This window comes from Felis catus, chromosome E1 (genome assembly GCF_018350175.1).
Source record: "Felis catus isolate Fca126 chromosome E1, F.catus_Fca126_mat1.0, whole genome shotgun sequence".
In the NCBI taxonomy this organism is placed as follows: Eukaryota; Metazoa; Chordata; class Mammalia; order Carnivora; family Felidae; genus Felis; species Felis catus.
Genome location: NC_058381.1, coordinates 1,512,538 through 1,538,794, shown reverse-complemented (window position 1 = coordinate 1,538,794; position 26,257 = coordinate 1,512,538). Strand labels below are relative to the sequence as shown.

Sequence of the window (26,257 nt, the reverse complement as noted above, 5' to 3'; positions counted from 1 at the left end):
ACTAACCTCTACGTAGGAAACAATTGGCTTTCTTATTTGAAACACATCATCTTAAAAGTGTTCTTTTACCTGAAGTATTTGGACACCCAAGTGCTTTGAGATTTGCAACAAAGAAAAAAGTAAGACAAAGTAAGGTTTTTCGCTCTGATTCACTGAAGGAGGGGCTAAGGTGTTCCGCGTACACTTTTTAGCCAGATGTTACTCTGTTTCAGAACTGGTTTATGTGAGTAAATGGCCAAGGGTAGAAGGATGCAGTTTTTTACTTAAAGTTGCTAAAGTCCGATGTTTTGGAGATTACATAAAATGAAGTGGGATTGTGTGAAGTGAAATGACGACTTTCTCTTGTACTGAAGGATTACGATTATTCAGTCATGTGGACGAAGTGATTCCACAGGCCACGTCCGTTTGCTCCAACACTGTGGAATGGTTGTTGACCACAGCGCAGTTATCCTCGGGGAAGCCTAGATTCCCAGTTGGCCCCACCCACTCCACGTTTCCTCGGGGGGGGGGGGTTGTTACTGAAATATTAGCCTAAACAAAGCACAGTTCCGTGGGTAGATGTAGTGTGGGAATAGTCATTTTTAGTAATTCCTGAAAGAAGTTGGACATGGTGAGTTTTTAGAGCAGCAAGAGAAGGCAGTTTGCTAGCTGGAAGGCCACTTCTGAAACCGAAACCAAGAGGTTTTGCCTTTTTAGGAAATTTATCTATTGTAGCAAATTGTCCTGGGAAAATAGAAATGTAGTTTTAAAAAAATGATTATTTATTGTGTTAAAACATTTTGAAGATCACTGAAGTAAATTATGTGCCCTTTTTTTGAGCAGAGAGATTGGGATGTAGCAGTCAGATGAAGTCATAATCATGAAAATTTTTAAAAAAGATGAGTCACTTCATTACCTTTTAATTTAAATCAGTGTGATCAGTGTAATTTATAATTGTAATTACCCTTCGATTCAGAGAGGCAGCTCCTCTGAATGTAATTTGGCATATTCTTTCCAGTTTTTTTTTTTCTGTGTATTTTTGCGTAGCTCATGTTTTGTTGTATAATTTTGTATTTTGTTCTTTTTATTTAATATAATTTTTCTGGCTTGGTATTATTCCATGGGATGGACACTCCTACCATACTTAATAGTTTCATTTTACCCATTTATGCACAAATTAAGATTTCTGAGTTACAGAAAGTGTTTGGTCTTTTGTTTTACTGAAGTTACGTCTTTTTTTTCCTTGAAATAGGTGTTTCTTTGGATCTTGAACATGTTTAAACACAAAGATTCTGTTGTACTATTTGACTTAGACTGGTGTCTTCTCCTGTTGTTGTGTCTTATCAAATTTAATACAGTGTTAGAGTAACTTAAGAGTGTGGGACACAGCTCAGGACCTAAAAGTATTTTTGGGTTATTACATGTTCTTGCATTCATGTCAAGATCAGGGAAGGAGATATATCTAAGAGGTACTGACTCTTCTCTTCATTTATTTACCAGATTATTCTTTTTTTTTTTTTTTTTCCTTTCTGTATGGTTGCTTATCTCAGACATTTTGAGTAATTGATAATGACAACTTTCCCCCTTTGGGTGTCAAGCATTAAAAGTAGCCATTGCAGGAGATAGTTTTCCCCTTTTCCTTTTTTTTTATTTTTTTTTAAAGATTTTATTTGTAGGTAGTGTCTACACTCATCGTGGGGCTTGAACTCACAACCCCGAGATCAGGAGTCACACACTACCAACGGAGCCAGTGGGCGCCCCCCTTTTCCTTATTACCCAAATGAAGGTAATAGTGTGCAGAATGTGTCGAGTGGTTAAAGAAGGTCGATACACTAATAGCTCTTGGCCGCTAAGTTACAGAAGGCATAATATGGTTGAGGTCTGGCGTTTCTACTGAGTTTTGTTCATGACGCCATGAAGATTCATGGTCATAGGGACAGGCATGAGCTGGGCGTCTAAGCACGGGAACTGAGTCAGGATCAGGAGGTTGGAAGTGACTTCTGGTCTTTTGTGGCTGCATACATGTCACTTGATCGCTCTGCCTGTTTTCTGTCTTTGTTAGATAAGTACTGCTAGTTTAATAATTACAGCTAATGTTTATCAATTTCTTTCTAAATGCTGGGCTGAGTCCTTTTAACATGAGCTGTTAGCTAGTTACTGTAAACTTGCTGGTGACTGTGTTAGGAGAACTGTGTGATCTTTTGTGTGATGAGAGCTCATTTCCGTTTAATCTGTGGTCGGCTGCTCGGGCAAGAGGACGTGCCCACGTGCACCCTCCTGCTGTCTTGTGCAGGCCGAGCTGGTTCCCCAGGTACAGCAGCAGAGGTGGTCTTGTTTTGAGAAAAAGAAGTTGTTCTGGCCTTTTTCTTTGTTGTACAGGTGCCTTATTAACATAAGTACTTGAGGTGGATTTAAAGTTTTTTTTTTTTTAATTTTTTTTTTCAACGTTTATTTATCTTTGGGACAGAGAGAGACAGAGCATGAACGGGGGAGGGGCAGAGAGAGAGGGAGACACAGAATCGGAAACAGGCTCCAGGCTCTGAGCCATCAGCCCAGAGCCTGACGCGGGGCTCAAACTCACGGACCGCGAGATCGTGACCTGGCTGAAGTCGGACGCTCAACCGACTGCGCCACCCAGGCGCCCCTGGATTTAAAGTGTTTTAATTAAAACAACAAATGCTAATAAGGCAGTGGGTGTGACCTCCAAGGGGTCATGATCCCTGGACTTGAAACCGCCCTGAAGCCGGAGAGAGGGTTAGAGAGGCGGCCAGGCCCACGGGCACGGACTGTGCCTGAACTTGGGGCCGGGGCAGGCCGGGAGTGGTGGAGACACACGAAGGTGTGGCTGCACCATTGAATGCTGCATTTCAGTTTTTATTGGTTCACCGGCTTCAGTTCCTAGATGTAATGTTGAAAGTTACGGCCATTTGTGTGCGTGTTCTGGTGGAAGGTAGGGGAGGGATCGGGCAGTTGTTAGGAAAAAGAAAGGACAGAGGACATTGCTTTTCCTTTTCTCTGGGTTCCCCAGCGCTCTTCCTGACCTCACACAGTCATCAGTAGCTCCAAGTAATATTACAGTGTTAAGCGCAGAACTTGTTTATTTAACAACTGGGATTTGGACAGTAAAAGTACCAAGAGAAGTAAATAGCACAGAGAACAAGTTTCCTTCCTGACTTCAGAGAGTGAGTGCGAGATAACTGCGTTAGTTCCCTCTCCAGTGGATTCTCCATCCCTCTTTTTCTCCAGAGGTCAGCAGATCTTCTAATGACCAGATGTCATTCTTTGCTTTGACTTAAGGACCCTAGATACTTGCTCCTCGGAATGACTCCTTACATGTAATCGCAAACAGTGGAACTCAGAGTAGCAGCCACTTCCCCTTTCAGACCTGGATTTCGTCCGTACTGTCAGATTTGTAGTCAGGCTGGTCTGAAGATGTGGAGGGAAGGAACATGGTTTTAGAGACTGGTTTTAGTTCATTCTTTATTATCAGAGGAGTCCTAGAGAACTTTGGGAACCACATGGAAGAAATTTAATCAGCCCCAATCTGTTAGTCCCTCTAGGATTTATCTAAAATCATTGGTGCATTTTTTCCCAGTCTTTTTCTGTGTACTAGGAACGTAGCTCTCCATTACATTGAGTACTGGGTTGGGGGAAGGCAGGGCCTTCAGAGATCATTTCAGATCACGGTTAACGTTGTGAGCAAACCCATCGTTATCTGGAGTGGTTTGTGCTGGAGAACTGGGGCCTCTGCTGGCCTTGGTGTTTGGGTAGTGGTGGCATTAGGACCAGTTGGTGTCCCCCGGAGGGACTAGGGTGATTGCTTTGTGGCTGGCTTGCTGTTGGGGCAGAGGAGGAGGTGGGGTTGTGCTTCTGGATTGCCCACCCGGTGCTTGAACCAGAAGAATGTCTGTCTGGGTTTGCTCAGGATGGGCATTTATTTAATCAGCCGCGGCCAGAAGATAAGCCCCTGAACTGAATGTGTGTCCCAGCCCCTGCCGCACCATGGTCTGCGTTAATCTGGACACCGGAGGAGCTCCCTGTAATTGAGAGTTCATGCATAACGTCTGGTTCTGTATCCTTTCTCTGTGAAAGGGTTTTCGATTGTGATTTTAGTACAATGATAGTGAATCATCCCGAAATTGGGAGAGTAGTTCAGGCTGCTGTGACTGTCCTAATCAGAGAGCCCATTTCATTTTGCTCAGAACGCTCAAGAGGAACCAGAGCCTGCAAGGTTGGCAGTGGGTTTATTTGTGGGATAAATAGCCCAAGTAATCCAGTATTTAATAGCTCCAGAAGTAGACTGACATTCTGTCAGTTATACCAAGGAACTTGAGAAGCTCTCTTTAGGGAAATTTGCCTTATGTGATTCTCCTTATATATGCTGTTGCACTTTATATGATTCATTTGTAGTGTGTATTAAATCTAGTAGAGGTGAAAATTAGAATTTCCTAGAATATATTGGATCTTCAGAAGAAGTTTGACTGTTTCATTATAGAAATGTGTAGCTAGAATACTTATTCTTGTAATTTAATTTATAAATAAAAGTTATTACTTGTTAACTAGTATTTTTTTTTCCAGTTTCTCTTCAGCAACGGGTAGCAGAATTGGAAAAAATTAATGCAGAATTTTTACGTGCACAGCAGCAGCTTGAGCAAGAATTTAATCAAAAGAGAGCAAAATTTAAAGAGTTATATTTGGCTAAAGAGGGTAAGTTCCTAAGTCTCTGTCTAACCCCCCATACTAAGACTGCCTTAAAATGTCGAGTTTCTTGGTGGTACAATGTTAATATTATCATTGAATAAGCCTTGATTTTATTTGTACTTACATTATAAAATAAAAGTCTATTTAGAGGCTAGGGTTAAGAATGGAATTGATAAAACAGGTTGAAAAATGCAGCGTTCGGGTTTTTCCTTGTCTGTCCACCTTAGTGATGATGTTTAAGGCAGGCAGACTGCGCCATCCTGGGACACAGGGCTCTGGGTGCCCTTAGTACCTGAGCGGGAGCCCCAGGCAGAGCAGAGCAGGCTCGTGGGTGTTGCAGGAAGAGCCGTGCCACACCACGTCCTGACGCTTCCTGGAGTTTCTCTGACAGACGTTCACTTGCCTACCAGGAAGGACAGTATCCGCCGTGAGGCCCACATTGTGCCTGGGTGGCGGGTGTAAAAGAGGAGCCAGAGTCACACGGATCTTTAACTCCTAGAACGTGAACTCGAGTGAGGACGGAGGGAGAGTGTACAAGGCAGATCCGTGGGAGCATGTCGAGGGGGACTGGATCTGAAGGGTAAGGAGACGGGTACCCGTGGGGCACTGACCTATGGTTTCCACCGCCGTCCAGCCTGGCGCTTCCCACAGCGTGATCGCGTTAATAGCATCAGCATCGCTGTCGCCTAGGAAACCTGTTACAAGTGTGAAATTTGGGGTCCTCTCTCACACTTAACTGAATCAGCAACTCTGGTCTAAGGGTCCAGCAGCCAGTGCTGAAGGTGATTCAGATGCACGGCAGATTTTGGGAACCAGTGTTCTGGTGTGGACCAGTGGCTTTCAAACGGTCACGTGGATCACAGTCACCTGGAGAGCTAGTTAGAACACAGCATGTTGGGGTGGGGCCTGAGAATTTGCATTTCTTTCTTTTTTTTTTTAAAAAAATTTTTTTTTCAACGTTTATTTATTTTTGAGACACAGAGAGACAGAGCATGAACGGGGGAGGGGCAGAGAGAGAGGGAGACACAGAATCGGAAACAGGCTCCAGGCTCTGAGCCATCAGCCCAGAGCCCGACGCGGGGCTCGAACTCACGGACCGTGAGATCGTGACCTGGCTGAAGTCGGACGCTTAACCGACTGCGCCACCCAGGCGCCCCGAGAATGTGCATTTCTGATAAGCTTGCAGGTGACCCTGGTACTGCCACCCAAGGACCACAGTTTGGGAACCGCTGCTCTAGGCTGGTGATCGTCCTGTTTTTAAATGTATTCACTCCACGAAATAGTTATTTATATACGCCCCTCACACCATTTTTTTAAGTTGACGTTTCAAGTTTTTTATTCAAAAATTTAAAAGGTGTTGATTCTATCATATTGTCAGCACTAAGAATTTAAGTGAAAACTTCATGCTCTTAAACATATCAGTGGAATCAGTCATAGTGATTTAATATTTGTCACCATTCATTAAAAAAAAAAAACTTTGAATAAGCTCTTTAGCAGCAATGTTATATTTTTTTCCATCCTGGTGTTAGGTTTTCATGTTTACATCTCCCTCAGAATTTTATTCTAAAAAGTTGTGTGTTTGGTGGTGGTGGTGGTGGTGGTGGTGGTGGTTATTTATTTATTTTTTTGGAACACCAACTCGAGTATGCATTGGAATTTAATTGCAAGGTTTGTTAAAACATAGATTGCTGGTCTCCACCCCCAGAGCTTCTGATCCGTTGGGTTTGCGAGATCCTAGAATTTACACTTCTAGTACATTTCCAGGTGATGCTGATGCTATTGGTGCAGGGACCACACTTTGAGAACCGCCGTTAATATTTGGTGCTTGAAAGCCATTTAAAGAACATTTGGTCAGACTTCACTATAAGAAAAATACACATCTAGGGCACCTGGCTGGCTCAGTCGGTTAGGCGACCGACTTCGGCTCAGGTCGTGATCGCATTTTGTGAGTTCGAGCCCCGTGTCTGGCTCTCTGCTGAGAGCTCGGAGCCTGAAGCCTCCTTCGGATTCTGTGTCTCCCTCTCTCTGCTCTTCCCCTGCTCATGCTCTGTGTCTCTCTGTCTCTCAGTAATAAATAAACATAAAAAAAAAAAAGAAAAATATGCATGTAAATATCTTCTGTACTGAGTCATCATTACAGTTATTAATAAGTGTGCAGCTGCTCACTCCATAAATATTTTGCACATTTAAAAAGTAAAGTGTAGAAAGTACTGGAGATGCAGGTCTTTACTTTAAGAAGACGATTATTTAGGGGCGCCTGGGTGGCGCAGTCGGTTAAGCGTCCGACTTCAGCCAGGTCATGATCTCGCGGTCCGTGAGTTCGAGCCCCGCGTCGGGCTCTGGGCTGATGGCTCAGAGCCTGGAGCCTGTTTCCGATTCTGTGTCTCCCTCTCTCTCTGCCCCTCCCCCGTTCATGCTCTGTCTCTCTCTGTCCCAAAAATAAATAAACGTTGAAAAAAAATTAAAAAAAAAAAAAAAAAAAGAAGATTATTTAGAGAGTATGTGAAAGTGGGGGAGAGGGGCAGAGGGGAGGAGGGAGAGAGAGTCTTAAGCAGGCTCCGTGCTTAGTGCAGAGCCCGACGTGGGGCTTGATCCCACAACCCTGGGATCAGGGATCCCTGGGATCATGACCTGAACTGTTATCAAGAGCCGCACGCTTCACGAACTGAGCTACCCAGGCGCCCCTGGAAATGTAGGTTTTATGAGATATAATTGGGTCTCCCTCCCAATTAAGTCCTGTCCTCTGGGTGAATTATATTTACTTCTAGAAAAGGGTAAGTTTCATTTTTAAAAAAATGTATATGAGTGCTGAGAACCCTCAGTCTCATAAATAAGTAGATGGAAATATAAATTTTATTTTACAGTGATGATTATTATATTTTAACTTATTTTGAGAGAGAGAGTGCAGGTGGTGGGGAGAGAGCGAGAGAGCGAGAGAGCCAGAATCCCAAGCAGGCGCCACGTTGTCAACACAGAGCCCAGTGCAGGGATCGAACCCACAAACTGTGAGATCATGACCTGAGCTGAAATGGAGCGTCAGATGCTTAACCGACTGAGCCACCCAGGCACCCCTATTTTGTAGTGACTATTACTCCATTCTCTTAACTCTCTGAATTCTATATCAAGTCACATAGTGCCCAGCTTCAAAAATACTCTTGCTCTGTTGGCTGGCAACTCAGGCTTCCTTCAGTTTTGTTGAAAGCAGACTCTGCAGTCACCTAACCTGTCAGAAGATTTGTTGCCCAGTCATTAGTCATTCACTTTATTACTGACATTGATATTTTATTATCATTATTTTAATGTTTATTCCTTTTTGAGAGAGACACAACACAGGTAAGGGAGGGGCAGAGAGAGAGAGAGAGGGAGACACAGAATCCGAAGCAGGTTCCAGGCTCCGAGCTGTCAGCGCAGAGCCCGACGCGGGGCCTGAACCCGTGAACTGTGAGATTATGACCTGAACTGAAGTTGGGCGCTTAACCCACTGAGCCACCCAGGTGCCCCCGTGATGTTGATATTTTAAATCGTCCCTCTGGTTTGATACGACAGAGGAGTTTTTACACAACAGGGCAGTGACTCATAGAACATTCAGGAAACTCGTCTTTTGTTACATAGGAGAAAGGGTGTCGAGAAAAGGGAGATGGACGGGAAGAATCTGTACTTAAATACCGCTGTGCTTTGGGGAAGAGTATTTATGCGAGGTGAGGATCTAGAAGTTGATTCCTTTAAGACATCATGTGTCTGTGAATCCTTGGAAAATCTTCGCGTATCTCCAGGCGTACATGTTCCCCACTTTGAAGATCACTGCCCTGGAGTGGTGTTATTCAGACTATAGGTTTATATAACCCTTCGATGGATTAAAAAAATTAAGCGGGCAGTGACCAGCACTTTTAAAAAAAGGAATAAAATGGAAAATAGGGAAATAACAGTATATTATATTTGTAAGTTTCAGTTAAGTATAGTTGCATGAAATATTTTGTTTCAGTGACATATATGTGTTATGTATAAAGTGATATAAAATAAATTTTTAAAAAAGTTTTTATTTATTTTTGAAAGAGAGAGAGCACACACTAGTGAGGGAGGGAGGGCCAGAGAGAGGGACGGAGAGAGAATCCCAAGCAGGCTTCTTGCTGTCAGGCCACTCTGCACGGAGCCCAACGTGGGGTTCAATCCCATGAGAGATCATGACCTGAGCCCAAATCAAGAGTCAGGCGCTCAACTGGCTGAGCCCCCCAGGCGCCCTGAAGTATGTTCCTTGTTGTGAATTGTGGTCAGAGACGTTGGACAGCCAGCATTGTGTAGGAGGCAGCGTTCCTAGGCCTCACCGATCCAGCCCCGACTTGGAAAGGCTTGCTGACTACAGTGTGGGATGGGGCTCCGTTTTCTTGTGACTTGTAGGCGGGCCTCTCTCTGTTTGATTTTGTTCCTGCGTAGGCTCACGAGGAGTTGGGAAGGCTGGTGTTCTGTCTGGGCCTGGTGGCACTCTGCACGTCACCGTGGAGCTTGGGACGCCTGAGATAGGGTTTGCGTCTTCAAGAAAGTATAGTCTACTGGGGTAGATGATACATTTTGCACAGCGTCAGTGTTTGAGTATATGTTGTGTGTCTTGAGAAAAGTTACGTCTGGGTCTTCAGTGTGTTTCTCTGACTTTGTTAACGCTCCCTCCTGAAGCTTGTTCTAACCTTGAGTTGATGAGGCACCGCTTTCAACCCTGTGCAGCGGTGTGTCCTTGTCAAGGTGACGTGTGGCGCCTTCTGTGTGTGCGTACGACGTCCCGGCAGTGCTTCCTCTGGTGAGTAGTTAGAGCTCGCTGCCGGGCTGGCTGGCGGCCCCTCTTTCCACGGCCCCGCAGGCGGACCCTCCTTTTTCCTTCAGTCTCTGCTTACTCAGTCGATTCAGCTTAATCTTGCCCCGCGTTTGCTTGTTTTATTTCCTGTTTTTCTCTGTCCCCAGATAAAGCTGTTAGGGTTTTCCTTTCTTTTCTTATTTTTTCTTTTCATTCATAAAGTGGCCTTTTCTGTAAAATTTGGAAGACATGAAAATGACCAAGAACCTCTCATTCCTGAACTACGTGATCAGTTACCGTTTTTATATCCGCTCTGGACAGCTTGTGATGTGGATTCCATCAGAAAACGTAATTGCTGCGTTAACATCGCTTTAACTACATCTCCACCTGATACATAAGCTGTGTGGGGGCGTCCCTCTGTGCTGTCTGGAGTCCTCTGTGAGCTCGGCGGGCCACAGAGAACGGGTGACTTTCTACAAAATTTCAAAAGGAATAATGTGACCTTTCTGAGAGTTTTTGGTGTCATTTCTAAGGAAAACGCATAGTGTGTAAAACGTAAATGTTGATTCAGTTTCTGTCTTGGCTGTTTGCCTATTTCATAATCAGAATCGAATTCGGGCAGTTCTGTGGCGCCGGCTGTGACACGCAAAGCCAGTCTTAATGATTCTCGCAGGCGGAGGCGGCGTGAGCCGTGGGTTCGACGTGTTCAACAGCCTGTCTGTTTTCTCTTTCAGCAAAGCAGGCACTGTAACTCTGGAAGTCCGAATTCCGTGTTTGACGGATAGGAACGGCTTCTGCCCTGGTGTTGCAGTGGCTGTGCCGTCCTATTTGGAGAACAGCTGGGCAGGAGTCCGGACGGCAGTGAGGAATGCGAAAGAGAGAGGTTGTTACCTTTGCGCTCCTGCCTGCCTGCTCCTGCCGTAGCGCCCGCTCTTTGCTCAGCCGACTTCAACTGCGAATGTTGTAGATATTTCTGAAAGCTTTGTTGCTTGTCTGTTGTTGAACTTGAAGAAAATGTATTTAGCTTTCAAAAAAGTATTGGATTTAGCTTTCTTCTTTAGCCAGCCTCGGTACAAAGGTTGGCAGCGCAGCAGAGTTTGTGTTTCGAAAATCCTCGGTCTTGGGCAGTAAGGTAGAGCCTGTTACGTTGAAGTGGCACGCCAAAGGCCATAGCGTTCTGGATTTGAAGGAAAATTGTAGGAATAGAGCCCGCATTAACCACCAGGAGACCATGAAATTTTCTAGCATGTTCAGAATGATTTTGTATGTGGTGGTCATTTATGTAAAGCTTTGATGCTAATTAACCAGTAGTTGAAAGCTAGGTTAAGGAAGATCTTTGTCATAAGCTTGATTCTAGATGTGGAAATAAAACTAGAGTGTCTTTAAAGAATTAAAAGCCATTAGGAATCTTGGAAACAACACACAACTTGAAACAAGGTAAATAGATGGTTTAAATTGTAGATAAGGCACAGAGATTTTATTTTAGTAAATTAGGAAACAGTATTTGGGAGTTCTCCCTCTCAGTGAGACAGAGACCGAGGCATCAAAGAGCAGTTGACATAGAGGATAAAGTGAGCCTCTAACACATTTCTGAAGAGTTGAAGCGGAAGAGATGGAGGGTAGAATATTTGAGGAGATAATAACTGAGTTTTCAGGGATTAATTTGAAAAAGTAAGTCCTCAACATAAATACTGAGTACCAAGTAGGCAAATAATAATAAATTCATATTTTGGCGTATCTTAAACCATCTACATGCAAATGAAAAGAAAATATTGAAAGCTGACAGAAGAAATAGTTGTGTTGTTGGGAGATACCACATAAACAAAATAGATGCCAGGGGACAACGAAATAAGATCCTTAAAATGCAGAGAAAAGTCATTTTCAACCTAAAATTTCAACCTAAAATGTAGCTAAATTATTCAAGAATGAGAGCGATACAGGTGTTTCAGGCATATAAGAACTAAGAGCATTTATCACCCACACAAATCACCAGAAGAGCGAGTAAAGAGAACATTTGCAAAAAGAAGAGTAAACGGAGCAGGCAGGACGGAAGACACGATCCCGATATAGAAACTGAGAAGTCCGGCTGTAAAAAAAAAAAGAAAAAAAAAACCAAAAAACTTCATAGCTCATGTTATGCTTTAAAGGAAGAAAGTAGAAAAAAAAAAAATGAGACAATAACATGATTGGGGCTTAAGGCAAGAGGTATTGAAGGGATATAGAAGACTGTCTCCTAATGAAAGCAGCAGTCTACCTAGAGAAGACAACAGTCGTGAAGTCGTGTGCACCTAACAAAATCACCAGGCCTTGTCATGTAAACAGAAGGTGATAGATAGAGTTCAAAGAAGAAACTGATGAGTGCACACAGAGGGTATGTTTAGCGTTGTAGCGATTGCTAGCTCCAGCAGCAGCAGGTAAAGAGATCATAGCTTCGGGGGCGCCTGGGGGTTCTGACTCTTGGTTTGGCTCAGGATCTTAGGGTTGGTGGGTTTGAGCCCCGCATCAGGCTCCGTGCGGACAGCACAGAACCTGTTTGAGATTCTCTGTGCCCCTCCCCCTGCTCACATGCATGTGCTCTCTTATAATAAATAAACTTTCAAAAAAAATTAAAAAATATAATAGCTTTGAGCAACAGAATATTTTTTTAATGTTTATTTTTGAGAGAGAGACAGAGCGTAAGTGAGGGAGGAGCAGAGAGAGAGGGAGAGAGAGAGAGAGAGAGAGAGAGAGAGAGAGAGAGAGAATCTGAAGCAGGCTCCAGGCTCTGAGCTATCAGCACAGAGCCCAACGCGGGGCTTGAACTCTCAAAGTTCGTGACCCGAGCCGCAGTCGGACGCTTAACCGACTGAGCCACCCAGGCGCCCCTGAGCAACAGAATTTTAAAAGACTTGACCTAGGAATTCTGTACCCAAGGAACCAAAAAAGTTCATTTTTTCAATATTAATAAGGAACACTTAAAAAATTATCTACATGCATGTATCTCAGAGATTCAACATATTAAAAAAATCGGGCGCCTGGGTGGTTCGGTCGGTTGAGCGTCCGACTTTGGCTCAGGTCATGATCTCATGGTCCATGGGATTGAGCCCCGCGTCGGGCTCTGTGCTGACAGCTCAGAGCCCGGAGCCTGCTTCGGATTCTGTGTCTCTCTCTCTCTCTGCCCCTCCCCCGCTCATGCTCTGTCTCTCTGTGTCTCAAAAATAAATAAAACATTAAAAAAAAATTAAAAAAAAATCAAGCTACTTATGTTTTCTTACTGAACACTGTTGGAAAGATTTTAAACAAGCATGTAAATGTTATTTAAAAGTTTGGAAACTAAGAATTCAGTGCATTCCTGTTCTTGACTTAAAGAATATCACAATGGAGATCGGAAAATCCGAGAATACAGTAAAGATTCTTGGGAAGCAGCTAAAACAAGACTTGGAGAATAAGCTTTTAATTTTAAAAGCATCTATTAAAATTATATTATTAAAAGACATGAGAGGGGCACCTGGGTGCCTCAGTTGGTTGAGTGTCCAGCTCTTGTTTCAACTCAGGTCATGATCTGACAGTTGTGTCCGATCTCTGCACGTGAGCCTGCTTGGAATTCATTCATTCATTCATTCATTCATTCATTCATTCATTCTCGCTCTCTCTCTTCCTCCTCCTCCCCCACTCAACGTGAGTGCTGCTTCTCTGTCTCAAAATAAACTTAAAAAAATTAAAAAGGTGAGAAGTTGAGAATAAATTATCCATGTGTTCAACTCCAGAAGCTAGAGAAAGAGTAAACACAAAGAAGAAAAAATAGTAATAGCAATTAATTAAATGGAAAGCAAAGTTAACAGTCAAGCTCAATAAAATCAAAAGCACATTTTTTTTGAAAAAACTAAGAAAATGAGACAATTACTGATACAGTACTGTGTATGTGTCTGTGCCAGAAATTTTGGATGTTTATTTGAAATGAATAATATCCTAGGAAATATGAATTCCCCATATTACCTCAACTAGGAAACCTGAATAAACCATAACCATAAGAGAAACAGTTAATAAAGGGCGTCTGGGTGGCTCAGTTGGATAAGTGTGTGACGTTGGTTCAGGTCATGATCTCACAGTTTGTGAGTTCGAGCCCCACATGGGGATCTTGTGCTGACAGCTTGGAGCGTGGAGCCTGCTTCGGATTCTGTGTCTCCCTCTCTCTCTCTGCCCCTCCCCCACAAGTGCTCTGTCTCTCTTGAAACTAAACAAACATTAAAAAAATAATAAGCCATTCTTATATATAAAAGATGCCACAGACATAGACAAATCTTGTTAAATTTACAAGGAAAATTTATTCCTTTTATTTGCTATGTCAGAAAGAAAAAGCCATCCATTTCATTTTGTGGGATTAGTATAACTTTAATACCTAAACAAGAAACGCTAATACTAGAATATAGATAAACCAGTCTCATTTATGACTGTAGAGTTTAAAATCCTAAATAACGTTGACTTCAGTAGAATATTTAAAAATACTGCACTCTGACGTTGCATAGCAGCAATGCAAGGATAGATTGACATTAGAACATGTATTGATGTAACTCATTACATTAACAAATTAAGAAAAACCAAAAGGACATTCAGTAAATTTAACATGCTTTAGTAATGAGTTCACACTAGTTCCTAGCAAACTGGGTTGGTGGGGGCCTGCCTTAGCCTATGAAAAAGTTTTCTTAGAAACCAGTAGCATATATCATACTTAATAGTGAAACGAGATAAGCCTATTGTCAATCCTTCATTATTATACTAGAGGTCCTTCTCGCCAACGCAATAAAATGAAAAGAAATGGGTTATAAAATTTTGAAAGTTAAGGATAGTTTTGTCTCCCTGTGGAGTCCATGGTTATTGACATAGAGGAACCAAGAGAATCCACACTGTCAGAACTATTAGTTAGCAACACTGTCGGAATGAAGATCAGTATAGAATAATCAGGGATGTTTCTCTGTACCAGTAACTATTTAGGGAAGCAGTAGAAGAAAAATCCTGAAGAAAATAAAAGGCAGAAAACAAAATCAGCATGTTCAGCCCCTTGGGGATGTGTCTAACCAAGGTTGCGTAAAAGCTTTACAGAGGAGAGTTAGGAAACAGTGTGGAAGTCTGTGAAAGAAAGCCTGAGCAAATGGAATGTGATACCGTATCCGTAGGTGGAGAGACTCTGTGTTGTAAAGAAGCAAACTCCCCGTCTGTACGTTCAGAGCAGTTCCAGCCAAGGTCTCTGTTTTTTCCCTTACGGATCTTCTAAACTGTCTTCGATTGTGCAAGGAAGGATAGGGCCAAGAGGATGGTGCCCTACTGTACTGAACCCGCTCCCCCCCCCTCCCCCCGCCGATTTGTAGGAAATACGATGAACAGAGGAGCGTAGTTCAACTATGTCGTAGGTATGCAGTTAGTGGTACCCAGACTGGGAGAGGCTCCGAGGCCCACCTGGTTTACTCTGTAAATAATTGCAAGGAAGAGAGAGATGCAAGGGAAACCCATCGACCAGAAGAGACTTAAAGTGCACATTAATTAACCAGCGTATGGACCTCATTTGGATTTTGACTCAAAGGCCTGAACTACTGAAAAAAACTTTGTAGACAACCGGACTCTCAACACTGACTGGATGTTTATTTGGGCATCGTCAGATTTTTTTCAGCTGTGAAGATGATCCTTACAAAGTGAAGTTAGCCAGCCAAAGACAAATGATGTGTGATTCCACTTACATGAGGTATCTAGAATAGTTAAGCTTCTAGAAACAAAGTAGAATGTGATTGCCAAGGGCTTGGAGGAGGGGGAGTTTTTCATGGGTGTACTTTCTGTTGTTTAAGGTGAAGAGTTGTGGAGATTCGTTGTATAGCAGTGTGAATAACTTTCAACACCACTGAAGTATACACTTAGAAGTGGTTAAGGTGGTAAATTTTATGTGTTTCAATTTTTTTTAATGTTTATTTTTGAGAGAGAGCGCGAGCGGGCACATGTGCGAACTGGGGCAAGGCAGAGAGAGAGGGAGACAGAGGATCCGAAGCAGGCTCCGTGCTGTCAACGTAAGAGCCCGACGTGGGGCTCAAGCTCACGAACCATGAGATGATGGCATGAGCCGAAATCAAGAGTCTGACACTTAACCGACTGAGCCCCCCCAGGTGCCCTGATTTCATGTGTGTGTGTTTTTTCAAAGGTCATTTTAGCGGTACATGCTCAACTATTTATGCTAAATGATAAGTTTGAGAGCTCCACTTCTTGGACGTTAACACGAACCACAGACCCTTTTCCCCAGCAAAACTGGTAAAAATTATTGTTTATAAAAAACAACCATTTAAAGTCTCTAGAGGTGGAGGGGTGCCAGGCTGGCTCATCTGGAAGAGCACACAACTCTTAGATCTCGGGGTTGCGAGTATGAGCCCCACGGGTGTGGAGATTACTTAAGTAAGTAAAACTTTAAAAAAGTTTCTAGAAGTGGTTCTACAGCAAAAGAAACATTTCTTCAAGAAAACCCACTGAGTCTTGGTGAAAAGAGTCTGTGGCATTCGATCCACAAGCCACTGCTTTCCCTCCCCGCCCAGGCTGGTATCACGGAAACTGCACCCCAGGCACGTGATGCTGAGAACACAGGTCTCGCTCTCCTCCCGGCTCACAGTTGAGGACTGGAACTCCCCTCCCCGTCCCACCTAGCTACCTGTTGTAGAGGCAAGGATGCAGGGGAGTGTGGCTGAGAGCTCGCCCAGCCTCCGCTCTAGGGTAGAAGCCCCTCCTTGGCTGTGGGGGGCTGGGTGGAGGTTCTGTGATGGGAGATGGGCGACCACTGGATCCCCACCACCCCGTGTCCTAAAGCGGGTTTGTCGCTTAGAACAGTACCAGCAAGTAAGTGCAGTTTGGGGGATGTGGTCAGGGAAAGAGACAGTGGCAGGGGAGCCCTGCAAAGACCGCGGTCATTCCAGAGTGATTCCGCACGGGCCCAAGGCCTACCTCCAGAGGAGGAATGGTGGAGGCTTCACGCTGTGCGAGTCAGGGAAGAGAGCCCAGCTTTTACTAAAATCCGGTCAGCTACCGAGTGGCAGATGAAAAGAAGCTGGTGAGAGAGTGGGTTAGAGTTGCTGCATTATATTGTCCAAAAACCAAAAAAAGTCACTTTCAACGACAAAAAAATCGGGACATAAGAAACCGGCAGGTGTGATCCGTGCAGAGGAAAACACGCAGTGGCTGTCGCGTGACCAGGTACAGATACGACGAAGACTTCCGGGTAGCCACACGCGTGTTTAAAGAGAACCGTGCTTAGTGAAGTGAAGTGTGTGACAGTGTTTCATCAAATAGAGAATGCCAGTAAAGAAATGGTAACAACCAAGTGGAAATTCTGAAGTTGAAAAGTATAGTAACTAAAAGAAATAAACGACTAAAATGAAAAACTTACTGCAGGAGCTCAGCAGTAGATTCGAACTGGCAGAAAAAAAGAATGAATAAACTTGAAGATAGGTCCCTGAAGATTATCCAGTTTGGAGAACAGAAATAAAATAGAGAAGTGAACAGAGCCTAACAGAAACGTGGGACATCATTAAGTTTGCCAACAGATGGGTCACGGGAGGGCCAGAAGTAGAGATGAGCGGGAAAGAGAAATATTTGAAGAGAGAGAACGGCTGAAAAGTTCCCACGTTTGATGACAAACGGTAGTCTCCATGCCTAAGGAGCTCCTGGAACTCAAAGTAGGCTACAGGATACATGCGAGGATATCCACACACAGCCACAGACACATCATAGTAAAGATGTCGAAACGCGGAGAGCAGGAGAAAATCCTAAAAGGAGCCAGAGAAAGGCAACTTGTCATCAACAGGAGCCCTTCAGTGACACAAACTGACGACTTCTCATCAGAAACCACGGAGGCCAGAAGGCAGTGGGATGACATTTTACACGCTCAAAGGAAAAAAAAAACTTGACCAAGAATCCTATATCCAGCAAAAGTATCTTTCAAAGAAGATGGTGAAATAAAGACATTATCTCAGAGAGACAAAAACTGAGTATTTTTTTCTAGAAGACTGTTTTATGAGAAATACTTAAAGGAAAGCAAGTGATTCCAGACAGTAATTTGAATTTATGTGGGGAAAAAAATAAAGTCCTTGGTAAGGATAATTGTGTAATTACAACAGAATGTAAGTATTACTTAATGGATTTTGGAAAGCAGTTATATAAGCCAATGTGTGTATTACTGTTTTATTGGCCCTGTAACATGGGAATGTAGTATGTTTGCCAACGTCAGCACAGAGGAATTGAGTGGAAGAAAATCTACATCGGACCAAGGAAGTGACACCAGATGGTAATTCTAATCCTAAGGACCAAGTGAAGAGAGCCAAGCTGTCAATACACATGTGGTCTCCTTTCTTCTCATAACTTTTTTAAAAAGAAAATTATGTGAAGCAATAGTTATAGCAACGTATCATTGTGTTTGTAGCGCATCTAGATGACAGCATATTAATAACCGCATAGATATGGGATAAGAGAGCCATCGAGGAGTAACATTTCTATATTTCTTTGGTATTAAAGTTGTATAAGTTTGACGTCGGAAAAGAAGTAAAGCTATATTCTGCTGTCATGATTTTTAAATAGAAAATTGAAGGGAATCCACTGAAAAACGATTTGAACTATTGTATGAGGTAAACAGTGTCGTAGGGTACAAAAGAATACGAAAACCAATCGTATTTCTTTTTCCTAAGTACTTAAATTCCGGTTAGTTAACATACAGCATAACATTAGTTTCAGATATACAGTATTGTGTACGGCAGTTCCGTGCATCACCCAGTGCTCATCACAAGCGCACCCCTTAATCCCCGTCACCTGTTTCACTCATACCCGCTCCCCCCCCCTCCCCCGGGATCATCAGTTCTCTATAGGTGAGTCTCTTTCTTTGTTTGCCTTTTTTACCCCCTTTGCTCTTTTGTTTCTTAAATTCCACTTAGAAGTGAGGTAATGTATTTGTCTTTCTCTGACTTATTTCACTTAGCATGATAGTCTCTAGCTCCATGCTGTCTTTGCAAATGAAATGGCAAGATTTCATTCTTTTTATGCCTGAGTAATGTTCCAGTCTGTGTGTGTGTGTGTGTGTGTGTGTGTGTGTGTGTGTGTGTGTGTGTGTGTGTGTGTGTGTGTACACAGCACATCTTCTTTACCCATTAATCAGTCGATGGACACATGGGCTGTTCCCATGACCTGGCTACTGTGGATGCTGCTGCTGTAGACATCAGTGTGCATGTATCCCTTGGAATTAGTATTTTTGTATTATTTGGGTAAATACCTGGTAGTGCAATTGCTGGATTGTAGTTCTATTTTCCTTTTAAAAATCTGTGATGTTTTTTATCTATTTTTTTGAGAGAACATGAACGGGGAGGGGCAGAGAGATACACAGAATGCAAACCAGGCTCCAGGCTCTGAGCTGTCAGCACAGAGCCCAGCGTGGGGCTCGAACCCACGAACCGCGAGATGATGACCCGAGGCAAAGTCAGACGCATAACCAACTGAGACACCCAGGCGTCCCAGGGTAGTTCTATGTTTAACTTTTCCCGAGTGGCTGTACCAGTTTGCATTCCCACCAACAGTGCAAGAGGATTCCTCTTTCTCCACATCCTTGCCAATACCTGTTGTTGTGTTTTTTATTTTGGCCATTCTGACAGGTGTGAAGTGATACGTCTCATTGTAGTTTTGTTTTAGATTTCCCTGATGATCAGTGGATGTCGAGCATCTTTTCATAGGTGTATTGGCCATCTGGATGTCTTTGGAAAAATGTCTAGTCCTGTCTTCTGCCTATTTAAAAAAAAATTTTTTTTTTACGTTTATTTTTGAGAGACACAGACAGAGCACAAGTGGGGGAAGGGCAGAGAGAGAAGGAGATACAGAATCTGAAGGAGGCTCAAGGCTCTGAGCTGTCAGCATGAGATCCCGACGTGGGGCTCGAACTCACAAACTGAGATCATGACCTGAGCCGAAGTTCTATGTTTAACCAACTGAGCCACCCAGGTGCCCCTCTTCTGCCCATTTTTTAATTGGATAATTTGTGTTTTGGGTGTTGAATTTTATAAGTTCTTTATGTATTTTGGATATTAACCCTTTATCAGATATGTCATTTACAAATATCTTCTCCCATTCTGTTGGTTTTCTTTTAAATTTTATAGATCCTTTTCTCTGTGCAGAAGCTTTATTTTAATTTATTTTATTTTTTTCATTTCCATTTGGTTCTTTATTTTAATTAAAAATTTTTTAATTTACATTCAAGTTAGCATCTAGTGCAACAGTGATTTCAGGGGTAGATTCCCTAATGCCCCTCTCCCATTTAGCCCATCCCTCCTCCCACAACCCCTCCAGTAACCCTCTGTTTGTGCTTCATATTTAAGAGTCTCTTATGTTTTGTACCCCCCCCCGTTTTTACACTATTTTTTCTGTGCAGAAGCCTTTTATCTTGATGAAGTCTCAGTAGTTTATTTTTGTTTTCTTTCTCTTACCTCAGGAAACATGTCTAGAAAGAAGTTGATGTGGCCAACGTCAAAGAAATTACTGTCTGTGCTCTCCTCTAGTATTTTTATGGTTTCAGGTCTCACATTTAGGTCTTTGATCCATGTTGAATTTATTTTTGTGTGTAAGAAAGTGCTTGTAAGAAAGCAGTGCAGTTTCATTCTTTCGCATGTCGCTGTTCAGTTTTCCCAACACCATTTGTTGAAGAGACGTTTTCTTTTTCCTCTTGGATGTTCTTTCTTGCTTTGTCAAAGAGTAATTGACCGCGGTTAAAACCACTTATACCTTTGCAATGAAGAATCTGAAAATGGAAGTAAGGAAACAATTCATTTACAGCAGCATCAAAATTAATGATATATTTTGGAAGAAATTTAACAAGTGTAAAGCTTGTACTTTGAAAACTTTAAAAATGGTGTCAAACATTTGAAATGATCTAAATAATTGAAAAATATCCTATGTTCATATGTCAGAAGACTTAATACTGGCAGTATTCTCCTGATTGACCTACACATTTAGTGCAGTGTCTTTATCTTGGTTGCGTAGTTTGTAGAAGTGGACAAGATGATCCTAAAATTTATATGAAAATGTTAGGGATCCAGAATAGCCAAAGCCTTTTTGGAAAACAAGCACAAAGTTGGAGGACTCACATACCCTGATCTCAGAACTTACTACAAAGCAACAGTAATCAAGACAGGTGGTGCTGGCATAATTGTAGTAGTTCCATGGGATGGAGTCGAGAATCCCAAAATAAGCCTCAGATATATATGCGATCAAGTGATTTTCTACAAGATGCCAAAACAGTTCTGAGAAAGAACCATCTTTTCAATTAATTGCGCTGAGACATCTGGATATCCACATGTAAAAGAATGATATTGGACTCTAACATCTATAAAAATTCACTTGGACTGTGTCAAGATATACTATAAAACTCTTAGAAGAAAACATAGGGATGGGGCACCTGGGTGGCCCAGTTGATTAGGCATCTGGCTCTTGATTGCAGCTCAGGTCATGATCTCATGGTTCGTGAGATCGAGCCCCAAGTTGGGTTATGTGCTGACACTGCAGAACTTGCTTGAGATTCTCACTCTGCCTCTCTTTCTGCCCCTCCCGTGCTTGTACTCTCTCTCTCAAACATTTTTAAAAAAGAAGAAAACATAAGGATAAATCTTTGCAACTTTGGAATTAGGCAGGAATATCTTAGGACATTACGAGCAGAAGCAACCAATGAAGTAGATTGGACTTCATCAGATTTCAAAAGCTTTCGTGCTTCCAGAGACACTGTCACAAAAATAAAAAGCCCACTGAATGGGAGGAATTTTTGCAAATGGCATATCAGATAAGGGACTTTTATCTATATGTATCAAGAACCCTTATAACTCCATGATGCAAAGACAGTGAAAAATGGTCAACAGATCTGAATAGACATTTTTCCAAAGAAGATACTCAAATGGCCAGAAAGCACATGATAAGATGTTCACTGGTGTTAGGTATCAGAGAAACACAGGTCAAAATTATAATGAGATGCCACTTGACACCCACTAGGAGGCCTTTATCACAAAGTCAGTTGATAACAGGTATTGGCAAGGACACGGAGAAGTAAGCACCCTCGTGCACTCCTGGCAGGAGTGTTAAATGTCCAGGGGCTTGGAACATAGTCTTTCAGTTCTTCAAATGGTTAATCATAGAATTACTGTTTGACCCAGAATTTCACTCTTCAGTATATACACAAGAGAATGATAAAGCATGTGCTGTGTACATCTGCATATAAATAGCCACGGCAGTATTATTCCTAATTGCCAAAAAGTGGGGAACAACCCAAATGTCAGCTGATGAATGAATATTTTCATTTCTCCATGAAAATACATTGAATACTGGCACTCATTATAACATGGTTGAACTTTCAAAGCTTTGTGCTAAGAGACAGTCCAGTCAAAGGATCACTCATCGTATGATGACAGTTGTACGAAATGTCCGGGGTAGCACGTGATCGATAGGAATAGAAAGCAGGTGAGTGGTTCCCCGATACTGGTGGCCCCGGGGAGTCGGGGGAGGGGGTGATCAAGAGCACTGGCTTTCTTTCTGGGAGGATCAGAATGTTCTGAAATTGGTTGTGGTGATGATTGTGTGAGTTTGTGAACATAGTAAAGCAGTGAGTTGTCACTCCGCGTGTGTTATGGTGGCTGACATCTGAGACACCCCACCAAATGCTGCTGCTGATGTAGGGCAGTTGGAACTCTCACTCATTGCTGGAGGGCATACAAAATGGTGCAGTTGCTTCGGAAGGTACTTTGGCCGTTTTTTACGGAACCGAACATACTTTTAGCTAACGGGGTTCACCGGTTTTTCTCCTCGGTACATCCCCGATTGAAAACCCGGGTTCACGTGAGAACCTGCACGTCGACGTGTGCAGCAACCTGATTAATAATTGCCAGAACTTGGGAGCCGAGCAGGTAAACTGGTACGCCCAGGTGGTGGAATGTTATTCGGCTACCCCGAAAAGACGATGGGTGTATGGTTCCGTGTGACATCCCGGACGAGGCAAAGAGTGGACGCAGTGGTGGCTGCCAGGGTCAGGAGGGAAGGAGGGACGCACAGGCAGAGGGGGTGTCGAGGCAGCAGAACCGTCGTGTGCGCCCACAGGGCCGGATACAGCGTCCTAATGGAGACCGCGGGCTTTGATAACAGCGTGTCCCCGTGGGCTCTGCGGTTACAAGTCGGGCGCCCTGCTGCGGTGAGGGGAGCTCGCGTGCGGAGGGGGGACTGGGAACTCTACTTTCTGCTCAGTTTTGCTGTGAACCTAACTTGCTCTAAAAAATAAAGTTAATTAGTTTAAAAAAATGTCTGAGACTTGTCTCAAGACAGTGTGTTGGAAGTGGATGGAGGGATGAGATTGCCCGCGGGTTTATGAGTGTTGGGAGCTGGGCGGCGGGTGTGTGAGGCTTGTGATAATAACTTACGTCTGGTAGGGGAAGTGTCCCCACTTCATTCAAAACTATTACAGTGGGGTTTTTTAACATTCTTTTCTTTTGTTTGTTTAACGTTTGTTTATTTTCGAGATAGAGCACGAGCGGGGGGAGGGGCAGAGAGGGGGACACGGAATCCGAAGCAGGCTCCGGGGTCTGAGCTGTCAGCACAGAGCCCGACGCGGGGCTGCAACCCACAGACCACAAGATCGTGACCTGAGCTCAAGTTGAACACTTAACCAACTGAGCCACTCAGCCTCCCTTACAGTGGTTTTTTTTTTCAATTAAAAAAATTTTTTTAATGTTTCAAGAGAGAATATGTGCGTGAGTGTGGGAGGCACAGAGGATCTGATGTGGGCTCTGCACTGACAGCAGAGAGCCCGACACAGGGTTCAAACCCACAAACTGTGAGATCATGACCTGAGCAGAAGTGGGACACTTAACCAACTGAGCCACCCAGGCACCACCTACAGTGTTTTAATTAAGCTGTTTATTACGGGAAACTTTACAATGTGTACGAGAGTAGACGAAATAGTATGAATACTGCTGTGTTTAGACAGCATGGTATTGGCATGAGAATAGGGCATTTTTATAGAAGTTCCATAATTTTTATAGAAGTTCTCAATGTATGGAAATTTGATATATGACAGAGCATTATAAATTTGGGAAGAGCCCAGAACAGTGGGCATAGAACGATGGGAACATGCGAGTAGAACGGGTAGGTGCCTACCCCACACCTGAGGGTCCACGGCCGTAATAGCTGATACGCCACATACTGCCATATGGCGGTGAATGGTGGAAGCAGTCACGTGTGTGAACAATCTCAAGAACGAAACAATGTTAAGAGATCGAGGTAATTACAGAGGAATACGACTCTATGAGAGCACTGGGGTTTGAAAACCTGTAGCAGAGCAAGGGTGTAAAATATGCATGGTAATGATTCCTCCAAATGCCTGATAGTTGTTACTTCTGAGGGAAGTAGGGTGTTTGTAATGTTTTACTTCTTTTTTTTTTAATTTTTAATTTTTTATTTTTTTGAGACAGGAACAGAGCATGAGCGGGGGAGGGGCAGACAGAGAGGGAGACACAGAATCCGAAGCAGGCTCCAGGCTCTGAGCTGTCAGCACAGAGCCCGATGCGGGGCTCGAACCCACAGACCGTGAGATCATGACCTGAGCCAAAGCCGGACGCTCCACCGACTGAGCCCCCCAGGCGCCCCTGTAATGTTTTACTTCTTGAAGTTGAAAAGAGGTTGAAACACATGTAGCAGTAATATTAACAATTGATGAAGCCTGGATGCCTGGCCAGCTCAGGCCATGGAGCGTGAGACTCTTGTTCTCAGGGTTGTGAGTTCAAGTCCCATGTTGGGTACAGATCTTACTTAAAGTCTAGAAAAAAAAAAAAAGATGAAGCTAGGTAATAGGTGTCCATTATGTAATTCTCTGTATTTGTCTCTGTGTTTGAAATGTTCTGTAAAGTGTCAGTGTATCCAAATGAAGTGTCTTTTTGGATCCTAATTCATACAGACTTCAAAAAGACATTTTTGTGGCAACTGGAGTACTTTTACTACAGACGAGGTATTAGATTATATCAAACAATTGTTAACTTTGTTAGGTGTGACAGTGACACCGTGTTTGTGTAAGAAAATATTCTTGTTTTTAGGGAGGCATGTGTAGTGTGTTAGGTGATGTAATATTGTTTCTGGGACTCGTTTTTAAAATACTTCAAAGAAAAAGGGTAGTTGAAATAAATGTGGCAAAGTCTTGGTAATTGATGAATCTTGGTGATAGGCGTGTGAAAGATTGTGCTGTATTCTCACCTTCCGAGTGTGTTTGGAAATCTTTATAATTACATCTACAAAGCCAGAATGGGTAATAACTGTTCTTTATTATTATTTTTAAAAATTTTAATGTTTATTTATTTATGAGAGAGAGAGCATGAGCAGGGGAGGGGCAGAGAGAGAGAGGGAGACACAGAATCAGAAGTGGGGTCCGGGCTCTGAGCTGTCGGCACAGAGCCTGATGCGGGGCTTGAACTCGTGGACCACGGGACTGTGACCTGAACCCAAGTCGGATGCTTAATCGACTGAGCCACCCAGGCAGCCCAGTAACTATTCTTTAATAATAACTTGTGCCACTGGCAGATAGATTTGAAATGTTTTGGTACAGAAAGTGTAGGTTTTTCTAACTTTTAACTTCTGTTTGTTTTCTCACTTAAAGGTTGTGTGTGTGTATACGTGTGTGTGTGTGTGTGTGCGTGTGTGTGTGTGGGGGGGTGTGTGTATGTAATACATAGCATATAATATAGACTTAGGTAAATGCGTAAAGTCAGTCAGGGGCAACATTTGGCCGAATCTTCCTTCAGGCTCTCTCTGCTGCTTTTAACTCTGTGGAAACATGCCACAGGTTAGTGTTTAGGTTTGGTATTTGCAGTTTTTGTGTTCGTAGTGATCACGCAACAGTGTATGCAGCTCTGGGTGATTTCCAAGAAACAAAACATTATCAGGGAGAATCAGCGGAGGAAGGGAGAGCACATGGGCTTGAGCCTTGACAGAGCTGTGGTTCTCAGAAACGAACAGAGTATTCCGAGATCATGGTTTTTGTTTTAGTTCACATTTTACGAAAACATTTTTATATCCAGAACACCCCTTTTGTGGCTTTGTGTGTTTTGTCTCTAGATCATTCCCACACACCTACCACTGTGTCCCAGGGGTCTGGCTTGCCTTCTGGATACTTCAGATAATTACTTTCTGTAATTAATGTTCTTGTAAGTTTTCTGTGGCTGGTGTTTCAGGATATTTTAATAGTGACAAGCAGCGGAAAACTGAGGCTGAGCGAATAAAGGTTTCTTAAACGGCTTTAGTTACGATCAGCGTGTCTGGTGTTTCCCCCATTACTTGGACTACCAAGCTGTTAATTCCTGTGTGTGTTTGATAGTGAAAGTGCCTTAGTTTTATCTATCTGATTTTTTAAGCACTTAGACAGTCAGGCAGAGAAGCGTTGCTGCTGATCTGGCTTGAGGGCTGTGTGATTCCTTAGATCCCATGGCCGCTGGTAATCGAGTTAGAGCCTAAGTCAGATTGTTTTTCTCTAAAGGAAATCGACGACTTTGCATAAAGGTGAAGGGTTCTTCTGCATAAATGTCTCCTAACTTCTATATGGCAAAAGATATGGAAAAGTTAAGAGACCGAGAGCAGCAAGGCTGGAATAGCTTGGGAGGAAAAGGACTGATACTCACTGTCTGTAGACTACCCTTCCCAATCAGAGGAAAGACTGTTCATGAGCACAGGGAAAGGGTATCACCAGGGAAGAAACACAGACATTAATCAATGCAATAAAGATACTCAGCCTCACTA

At 43.0% G+C, this 26,257-nt stretch overlaps 1 protein-coding gene across 3 annotated transcripts in view; it reads left to right on the top strand.

Moving 5' to 3' along the window:
* Positions 1-26,257, top strand: part of RABEP1 (rabaptin, RAB GTPase binding effector protein 1) — a 102,185-nt gene that overhangs the window by 36,284 nt on the left and 39,644 nt on the right. For 2 of the 3 annotated variants that reach the window (XM_045044490.1, XM_023244630.2), the window contains exon 2: positions 4,558-4,686. The exons of the other annotated variant lie outside the window; for it this stretch is intronic. In XM_045044490.1, coding sequence (XP_044900425.1) covers positions 4,558-4,686 — 129 coding nt within the window. The remainder of the gene's footprint in view (positions 1-4,557; positions 4,687-26,257) is intronic. 3 annotated transcript variants of the gene reach the window in all.